Source organism: Theropithecus gelada, chromosome 16 (genome assembly GCF_003255815.1).
Source record: "Theropithecus gelada isolate Dixy chromosome 16, Tgel_1.0, whole genome shotgun sequence".
In the NCBI taxonomy this organism is placed as follows: Eukaryota; Metazoa; Chordata; class Mammalia; order Primates; family Cercopithecidae; genus Theropithecus; species Theropithecus gelada.
The window spans coordinates 26,764,860-26,774,888 of record NC_037684.1 but is presented as its reverse complement, the minus strand read 5'-3'; the positions used below and the strand labels follow the sequence as shown (position 1 = coordinate 26,774,888).

General features: G+C 49.8%; 1 protein-coding gene and 1 non-coding gene across 2 annotated transcripts; both read left to right on the top strand.

Annotated features, from left to right (window-relative positions):
* The first annotated feature begins 337 nt into the window (after nt 1-337).
* On the top strand, nt 338-7,354 carry C16H17orf98 (chromosome 16 C17orf98 homolog). Its single transcript, XM_025361079.1, has 3 exons — nt 338-712; nt 4,952-5,051; nt 7,095-7,354. Exons 1-3 carry the CDS (start codon nt 506-508, stop codon nt 7,250-7,252), a joined length of 465 nt encoding a protein of 154 aa, XP_025216864.1. The 5' UTR covers nt 338-505; the 3' UTR covers nt 7,253-7,354.
* A 965-nt stretch (nt 7,355-8,319) lies between these two features.
* On the top strand, nt 8,320-8,391 carry TRNAC-GCA. Its single transcript has one exon. It is a non-coding gene; the product is annotated as a tRNA-Cys (tRNA).
* Nucleotides 8,392-10,029: the final 1,638 nt, after the last annotated feature.

Below are 10,029 nucleotides of genomic sequence, written 5' to 3'. Positions count from 1 at the left end.
TGGAGTGCAGTGGCCGGATCTCAGCTCACTGCAAGCTCCGCCTCGGCCTAGGGAACCTTTCTAAGCTTCAACCTCTAGCTCTGTAAAATGAGAATTGGAAGTAGGTGCGATCTGAACTTTCTGATCAATTCCAGGTACAAGCTTTTCAACAAAACTGAGCTGAGGAAATAGCATGTAATACCGTGGGAAAAGAGAATACTCACCTTAAAGGAAAATTGGGGGAACGGGGCCTAATTGCACACAAACTGCCCACAATCAGTTATCCAGTCTCCTCCCCTTCACTTTCCAACTCCTCTTGCATGTCACTCTCTGGTCAACTTCCTCTGGGACCAAGCAAGCAAACTTCCCCCACTGCCTTAAGGACCCACCGGTCAACCCAGGGTGAGTGGAGACAATAGGGTTTGTGTCACAGGGGTCCTTGACATCACGTAACAATGCACAGGGGTGTCCCCACCTAGGGTCCTCATTCCCTCCAGAAAGGCCCTCCAAGGCTACAGTGGTTGGGATGGCATACCTGAGCGAGTGTCGCCTGCGACTGGAGAAAGGCTTTATCTTGGACGGGGTGGCTGTGAGCACCACTGCCCGCGCTTATGGGCGCTCTAGGCCCAAGCTGTGGTCGGCGATTCCGCCCTACAATGCGCAGCAGGACTACCACGCCCGCAGCTACTTCCAGAGCCACGTGGTTCCGCCCGTTTTGCGGAAAACTGATCAGGTATAGGAGCTTCCTGGAAGAACCCCACACTCCTCCCTAAATCTTCACTCCAGCGTCCTCACCACAAAGAAGACTCCGCCACTTTCACCTCCTTAGTTTAGTTTCTTTTCTTTTTTAAATTTTTATTTATTATTATTATTATTATTATTATTATTTTGAGACGCAGTCTCGCTCTGTCGCCCAGGCTGGAGTGTAGTGAGTGGCACCATCTTGGCTCACGGCAACCTCTGCCTCCTGGGTTTAAGCGATTCTCCTACGTCGGGAGTAGCTGGGATTACAGGCACACCACGAAGCCAGACTAATTTTGGTATTTTTGCTAGAGACGGGGTTTCGCCATGTTACCCAGACTGGGATTACAGGTTTGAGCCTGTAATTACAGGGTTTCACTCTTGCCCAGGCTGGAGTGCGGTGGTGCGGTCACGGCTCACTGCAGCTTCCACCTCCCAGGGTCAAGCGATCCTCCCACCTCAGCCTCGTGATTAGCCGGGACTACAGGCGCGCGCCACCCCGCCCCGCTAATTTTTTTTTTTTTTTTTTTTTTTTGTAGAGAGGGGGTCTCGCCGTGTTACCCAGACTGGTCTTGAACTCCTGGGCTCACGCTATCCTCCCGCCACCGCCTCCCAGTTTTCTTAATGAAGCCAGAGGACTGCAGGAGAGGGAGGACAGGTGTTGAGCGCAAGCTTCCTGAGCTCACAGAATGGCCTTCCAGCCCTGAATTTGAGAATAGACTCATTCCCGGTTTCTGCAAGGCAAAGGGAGAGGGCTCAAAGCCAGCTTCTGCCAAACCAGTCGGTCTCTTTGTCCTTTGTGACGTTACAGACCCGCCCTCTAGGGTGACCTTACACCGCAAATTCTCTAAATACGCGAAAATCCGTGTGACCTCAGTGAGCAAGACAAAGGGAATTGATTTGACTTCCAGGGCGAGACGCCTTCCTCCTGTGACATCATAGTGGCAGGGCGTGGGGCTTGGTCTCCTGGTTCTTTGGGCTGAAGGGAGGGACACCTCTCAAACCTCTGCGGACCTCAGTTCCTCCCCCTGGCCTTTTCCCTCCTAGGTGTAGGCCCCTTCCCAGCAGAGTACTCCCCCGCTAACCCCCCCAGATCAAAGATTCGAGACTATTTGCTGATGGTTCAATATTCCCACCCAACATTTCGCTTCCAGTATTTGTTTTTCTACACATCAGTGGTGTGGAGAAGAAAAAGGAGGACTCATGGGGTTATTCTGTGAACAAATCTTGGGGTTTGTGTGTGTGTGTGTGTGTAGTCCCAAATGTTTGTTTGCATAGGTCCGTGCAGTGCATGTATACGGACACACATGAGTCACACATGTGTTGATCATGTAATTTTTATTTTATTTATTTATTTTTTGAGACGGAGTCTCTCTGCCTCCCAGGTTCACGTCATTCTCCCGCCTCAGCCTCCTGTGTAGCTGGGACTACAGGCGCCCGCCACCATGTCCGGCTGATTTTTTGTATTTTTCGTAGAGACGGGGTTTCACTGTGTTAGCCAGGATGGTCTCCATCTCCTGACCTCGTGATCCACTCGCCTCGGCCTCCCAAAGTGCTGGGATTTCAGGCGTGAACCACCGTGCCCGGCCCAATTTTTCTTTCTTTCTTTCTTTTTTTTTTTTTTTGAGACAGGGTCTTGTTCTGTCACCCTGGCTGGAGTGCAGTGGCATAATTTTGGCTTACTGCAACCTCCGCCTTCCGTGTTCAAGCGATCCGTCTACTTCAGCCTCTCGAGTAGCTGGGACTAACAGAGACCGGGTTTCACCATGTTGCCCAGGCTGGTCTTGAACTGCTGAGCTCAAGTGATCTGCCCATCTCAGCCTCCCAAAGTGCTGGGACTACAGGCATGAGCCACCACACTGGCATCGACTGGTAATTTTACGACAGAAGGAACCAGAGTCTGGGGAGGGGAAAAGGAAGAACCTGAGTATTTAAAACCTTGAAAATGATAAGGTATACATATTTTGAAAAAGCTTTCTTTTTTTTTTTTTTTTTTTTTTTTTTTTAGACAGAGTCTCACTCTGTCATCCAGGCTGGAGTGGAGTGGCCTGATCTTGGCTCACTGCAATCTTCGCCTCCTAGGTTCAAGCAATTCTCCTGCCTCAGCCTCCCAAGTAGCTGGGATTATAAGCGCCCGCCACCACACCCAGCTGATTTTTTGTATTTTTAGTAGAGACGGGGTTTCACTATGTTGGCCAGGCTGGTCTCGAACTCCTGACCGCAACTGATCCACCTGCCTCAGCCTCCCAAAGTGCTGGGATTACAGGCGTGAGCCACCGCAGCCGGCCTTGGAAAAGCTTTCCAATTTTCTTTTTCGAGACAAAGTGCCACTCTGTCACCCAGGCTGGAAGTGCAGTGGCACAGCTCACTGCAGCCTTGAACTGCTGGGCTTAAAAAATCCTCCAGTCTCAGCCTTCTGAGTAGGTGGGACTATAGGCGTGTGCCACCATGCCCAGCGGCTAATCTTTTAATTTTTTTTCTTTTTTGAGGCAGAGTCGCACCCTGTCGCCCAGGTTGGAGTGCAGTGGTATGATCTCGGCTCACTGCAACCTCAGCCTCCCGGGTTCAAGTGATTCTCCTGCCCCAGCCTCCCAAGTAGCTGGGATTACAAGCACCTGCCACGACGCCCAGCTGATTTTTTATAGTTTTAGTAGAGATGGGGTTTCACTATGTTGGCCAGGCTGGTCTCGAACTCCTGACCTTGTGATCTGCCCATCTTGGCCTCCTAAAGTGCTGGGATTACAGGTATGAGCCACCATACCCAGCCGCAATCTTTTAGTTTTTTTGTTGAGACGGGTCTGGCCATGTTACCTAGGCTGGTCTCAAACTTCTGGGTTCAAGTAATCCTCTTGCCTCAGCCTCCTAAAGTGCTGGGATTATAGGCACAAGCCACTGTGCCCAGCCTGTTTTTTTTGTTTGTTTGTTTTTGAGAGGGAGTCTCACTCTATCTCCCAGGCTGGAGTACAGTGGCACGATCTCAGCTCACTGCAACCTGTGTCTCCCGGGTTCAAGTGATTCTCCTGCCTCCGCCTCCTGAGTAGCTGGGATTACAGGCACGCGCCACTACACCTGGCTAATTTTTGTATTTGTAGTAGGGGTTTCGCCATGTTGGCCAGGCTGGTCTCCAACTTTTGACCTCAGGTGATCCTCCTGCCTTGGCCTCCCACAGTGCTGGGATTACAGGTGTTAGCCACCGCTCCCAACCAACCTGTTTAATTTTTAAAAGTATTATTGTCAAAACCACCATTTGTGGTAGGTATTATTTTCATTTAAATAAAGATAACATTTATACAACTTCACTATGCCAGGCCCTTTATCTGACCAAAACCACTTAAGTCTCACAGGAGGCCGGTGCGATGACTCACTCCTGTAATCCCAGCACTCTGGGAGGCTGAGGCGGGTGGATCACCTGAGTTAAAGAGTTTGAGACCAGCCTGGCCAATTAGCTGGCATGGTGGCGCATGTCTGTAATCCTAGCTACTCAGGAGGCTGAGGCAGGAGAATTGTTTGAACCCAGGAGGCGGAGGTTGCAGTGAGCCAAGGTGGCAACACTGCACTCCAGCCTGGGCAACAGAGTGAGACCATGTCTCAAAAAACAAACCTCACAGCAATACTCCTTTTACTGATGGGGAAATTGAGGCCCAGAAAAGCTGTGTAATTGGCCCAAGTTCACAAAGCCTGTTAATGATTGAGCTGGAGTTAGAACCCAGCCTGTCTGGCAGCAGAGACTGAGCCTTCAGCTGCCAAGTTCAACTGCCCTGAGAGGCAATAGGTTCTTCTTCTTTTTTTTTTTTTTTTGAGACAGAGTTTGGCTCTTGTTGCCCAGGCTGGAGTGCAACGGCAAGATCTCGGCTCACTGCAACTTCTGCCTCCGGGGTTCAAGCAATTCTACTGTCTCAGCCTCCTGAGCAGCTGGGATTACAGACGCCTGCTACCATGCCCAGCTGATTTTTTGTATTTTTAGTAGAGATGGGGTTTCGCCATGTTGGCAAGGCTAGTCTCGAACTCCTGGCCTCAGGTAATCCACCCACCTTGGCCTTCCAAAGTGCTGGGATTACAGGCCTGAGCCACTGCGCCTGGCCTGATTCTTAAATATATTTAGTCTGTCTGCCCCAGTTACCTAAGGCTCTGACCTCTTCCCTCTCCCCACAGCAAACCCCAGGGCAGATTGCACCGTGCCCCCCTCAGCATTGTGGCTGACAGTCTTCTGTATTCTCTTCCCCACTTTCAGGATCATGGCGGTACAGGAAGGGATGGCTGGATTGTAGACTATATCCACATCTTTGGGCAAGGACAGAGATACCTCAACAGGAGAAATTGGGCAGGGACAGGCAAGTGCTGGCTCCATTTCCAGCCTCATCATGGTTCCTGGGCCATAGCGAGGCCTGGTTGAGAGGAAGAGGCTAAGGGACTACATCCTTCCAGGTTTTCTTCACATACACGAGCATATGGTGCCACAGTGCTCCCTAATATTAGTTTTTTTTTTGAGACATGGTCTCAGTCTGTCACCCAAACTGGATTGCATGAAATGCAGTAGCACGGATGGGTGTGGTGGCTCATGCCTGTAATCCCAGCACTTTGGGAGGCCGAGGCGAGTGGATCACTTGAGGTCAGGAGTTCCAAACCAGCCTGGCCAACCTGGTTAAACCCTGTCTCTACTAAAAATACAAAAAGACAATTAGCCGGGCGTGGTGGCTCGCGCCTGGAATCCCAGCTACTTGGGAGGCTAAGGCAGGAGAATTGCTTGAACCCAGGAGGCGGAGGTTGCAGTGAGCCAAGATCATGCCACTGCACTCCAGCCTGGGCGACACAGCGAGACTCATTTAGAAAAAAAAAGAAATGCAGTAGCACAATTACTACTGACTGCAGTCTTGACCTCCTGGGCTTGAGCAATCCTCCCACCTCAGCCTCCTGAGCAGCTGCGCCCACAGGTGTGCACCACCACACTCAGTTAATTTTTTATTTTTTGTAGAGATAGAGTCTCCCTATGTGGCCCAGGCTGCTCTTGAACTCCTAGGCTCAAGTGATCCTCTGGCCTCAGCCTCCTAAAGTGCTGGCATTACAGACATGAGCCATTTGTTAGGCACTTTTCACCGTCACACTAACCCCACAGCACAGGTAGGGAAACAAGTTTCTTTAGTTAAAGTAATTTGGCAAGAGGGCTGAGCTGGAATTAATATTCTGCTCTTCCTGGGCCTGGTACAGTGGCTCATGATCATGCCTGTAATCCCAGCACTTAGGGAGGCTGAGGCAGGCAGATCACGAGGTCAAGAGTCCAAGACCAGCCTGGCCAACATAGTGAAACCCCGTCTCTATTAAAAATACAAAAAATTAGCCAGGCATGTTGGCGGGCACCTATAATCCCAGCTACTCAAGAGGCTGATGCAGGATAATCTCTTGAATCCAGGAGGCAGAGGTTGCAGTGATCCAAGATTGCATCATTGCACTCCAGCCTAGGTGACAATGCGAGACTCCATCTCAAAAACAAATGAACAAAAAGATTCCGCTCTTCCCAACTCTGAAGCCCCTGTTCCCCTCACTGCTGCATCCTGCTCATTTTCCAGGCCCAGGTTAACAACAATGGGAAAGAGTTGAGAGATATTTTTCTTTTTTTTGAGACCGAGTTTTGCTCTGTTGCCCAGGCTGGAGTGCAGTGGCACGATCTCGGCTCACTGCAAGCTCTGCCTCTTGGGTTCACACCATTCTCCTGCCTCAGCCTCCCAGGTAGCTGGGACTACAGGCGCCTGCCACCACGCCTGGCTAATTTTTTGTATTTTTAGTACAGATGGGTTTTCACCATGTTAGCCAGGATGGTCTCGAGCTCCTGACCTCGGGATCCACCCGCCTCGGCCTCCTAAAGTGCTGGGATTACAGGCATGAGCCACCGCGCCTGGCCGAGATATTTTTCTAACAGGGTAAACCCTCCTCCCAGCCCAGCTCCACCATCGTGGGTCACTTCTCTAGTCACATGATACTTTGTGCCATTTGGCCCAATTGATCTTGATCTCATCCATTTTTTCCACATGGGTCAGAGGCAAGGGTGAGATTTTTCTCATTTCTTGTGGGAGAAAAGCAAGCTTTGCCAATCCCAGAATTTCTGGCCCTTCCTGTCCCAGTACAAACCATTCACAGTTTTCCTGCAATTATTCCTGGTGCGGGGTTTTATTTCTAGGAAGCCTTCTGTCCCTCAGCCTCACCAGCCCTTGGCTTTTCAGCCCAGAGGCTCGGGGAGTTTGAGGATTGCATGTTCAGCTGTGGGCATGGGGAATGCAAGTGACTATGCCTGGTTGGCATCCCATACCACACCCAGGAGAAGGGGGAAGCCAAGAGGTGGGCTGAATGCAGGCTCAGGCCTCTCTCTCCTTGCCCCCAAGGGCATTCTCTCCAGCAGGTGACTGGGCACGACCACTACAATGCTGATCTGAAACCAATCTATGGGTTCAATGGAAGGTTTGGCTACCGCCGGAACACTCCAGCCCTCCGTCGGAGCACGTCCGTCTTTGGAGAGGTCACCCACTTCCCTCTGTTCTAACAGCATCTTTTCCCTTCCTAGCCATCGACCTGAATTTCTAAGACAAATGTTTAGATGAACTCTTAATGTTATTTTACGTTAAAAATTTAATTTGTGTCTCCACGTGTGCTGTTTCTTCCCTGAGATTAGAGGAATGAGCCAGTTCTGCCCTTGTCTTCTCTTCCCCCTGGAGAGGAGGTGAGAGGAGAAAGGGCTTCTCAGGCCTACACCCTTGCACTCCATACCAACGAGTGCCAGGTTTGAAAGGAGGGGCTTCAGTTCTCCCCTACCAGTGGGACAAGAAGGAGCCACACTACTCAACCTCAATAAAGCACTTCCCCAGCTGTCAGCAGAGCCCCAGGTCAGAGCTGGCTATTGTTTCCATCAAGAACAGAGCAAAGGCCAAGCTCCTTGGCTTACTCCTGTAATGCCAGCACTCTGGGAGGCCAAGATGGGAGGATTGCTTGAGCTCAGGCAAGTGGATCACTTGAGACCAGCCTGGGCAACATGATGAAACACTGTCTTTACTAAACATATACGTGTGTGTGTGTGTGTGTGTGTATGTTTATGTATATATATGTGTATAGATATGCATATATATATATATATATATAGAGAGAGAGAGAGAGAAGGAGAGAGAGAGACTCATTCTGTTAGCCCAGGCTGGAGTGCAGTGGTGTGATCTCAGCTCACTGCAACCTCTGCCTCCAGGGATTCAAGCAATTCTCCTGACTCAGCCTCCCTAGTAGCTAGAATTACAAGTGCCTGCCACCACTCCCAGCTAGTTATTTCATATTTAGTGGGGGCGCGGTTTCACAGTTTTGGTCAGGCTAGTCTCGAAATCCTGACCTCACCTCGGCCTCCCTGAGTGCTGGGATTACAGGCATGAGCCACCCTCCTGGCCCAGGATGTCATTTTTCAAGTGTTCCCTTTTAATTTATTGGTGGCCAATGGAAAAGCCAAACCAGATAATGGATAATTAAGAAGGTGGGGCTTTAGAACACAAAACTTGCCAGAACTCATGTGGGTGGAACTTGATTGTATTGAGTCACCATAAGTGGACAGGGAAGGAACCTGTGATGGACAGAGGGGGTATGGCTCAGGGGTAGAGCATTTGACTGCAGATCAAGAGGTCCCCGGTTCAAATCCGGGTGCCCCCTTCTGTGATGTTTTCTCACTACCATTCCATTTAACAGCAAATACCGTCAGCCACAGTATCACCAGAAAAGATGAAGGAACTTTCAACTTGATCTTGTGCTAAAACTGTTCCTCCCACATTCCAGCTCACCTTTAGGACAAAAAGCCCCTCTAGGATCTCATTTGTCTTCAATTAAGATCAAGTCCCTGAGGAGATTCTAAATCTATGAGTGAGTCTGAGAGCTGTGAACACAATTTGCTAATTGGATGGATGTCGGAGTATAGATGGAAATGTATGTATTTTTGAAAACTTAGTACATGCCAAGCTGCCTCGAATTAAAACATGAAAGAAGGGCCAGGGCCTGGCGCTGTGGCTCACGCCTATAATCCCAGCGCTTTGAGAAGCCGAGGCGGGCAAATCACAGGTCAGGAGTTTGAGAGCAGCCTGGCCAACATGGTGAAACCTCCATCTTTACTAAAAATACAAAAAATTAGCCGGGTGTGGTGGTGCGCACCTGTAATCCCAGCTACTTGGGAGGCTGAGGCAGGAGAATCGCTTGAACCTGGGAGGCTGTGGTTGGAGTGAGCAGAGACCGCACCACAGCACTCCAGCCTGAGCAACAGAGCGAGACTCCGTCTAAAAAAAGAAAAGTTCGAGACCAGCCTAACCAATATGGTGAAACCCTGTCTCTACTAAAGATACAAAAAATTAGCCGGGCGTGGTGGTGCACGCCTGTAATCCCAGCTACTTGAGAGGCTGAGGCAGGAGAATTGCTTGAACCTGGGAGGTGGAGGTTGCAGTGAGCTGAGATGGTGCCGTTTCACTCCAGCCTGGGCGACCGAGCCAGACTCCGTCTCAAAAAATAAAAAAAAAATAAAAGAAAAAGAGAGAGAAAGAAAGAAAAGAAGGAAGGCCGAGTGCAGTGGCTCACGCCTGTAATCCAAGCACTTTGGGAGGCAGAGGCGGGCGGATTACGAGGTCAGGAGATCGAGACCATCCTGGCTAACATGGTGAAACCCCATCTTTACTAAAAATACAAAAAAATTAGCCAAGTGTGGTGGCGGGCACCTGTAGTCCGAGCTACTCGGGAGGTTGAGGCAGGAGAATGGCGTGAACCCAGGAGGTGGAGCTTGCAGTGAGCCAAGATTGCGCCACTGCACTCGAGCCTGGGCGACAGAGCAAGACTCCGTCTCAAAAAAAAAGAAAAGAAGGAAAAAAGGAAGGAAGGAAAGCAAGAAAGAAAGAGCAAGAAAAGAAGGAAAGAAGGAAGGAAAGAGAGAGAAAAGGAGAGAAAGAAGAAAGGAAAGAAAAAGAAAAGAAGGAAAGAAGGAAGGAAAGAAAGAAGGAAGAAAGGAAAGAAAGAAGGGAGGAAAGAAAGAAGGAGGGAAGAAAGAGAAAGAAGAAGGAAAGGAGGAAGGAAAGAAGAGATAAAGCAGGAAAGAAGGAGGAAGGAAAGAAAAGAGATAAGGAAAGAAGGAAGGAAAGAAAAGAAAAAGAGAGAAGGAAACAAAGAAGGAAGGAAAGAAAGACAAAGAAAGACAAAGAAGGAAGGAAAGAAACAGAGTAAAGGAGGCTGGGTGCTGTGGCTCACACCTGTAATACCAGCACTTTTGGAGGCCGAGGCGGGCGGATCATGAGGTCAGGAGATGGAGACCCTCCT

Coding starts and splice junctions, on each gene's coding strand:
- C16H17orf98 (XM_025361079.1), top strand. CDS start 506: ATGGCATACCTGAGCGAGTGTCGCCTGCGACTGGAGAAAGGCTTTATC. Junction 713..4,951: donor TTTTGCGGAAAACTGATCAG/GTATAGGAGCTT, acceptor CCCCACTTTCAG/GATCATGGCGGTACAGGAAG. Junction 5,052..7,094: donor GAGAAATTGGGCAGGGACAG/GCAAGTGCTGGC, acceptor CTTGCCCCCAAG/GGCATTCTCTCCAGCAGGTG.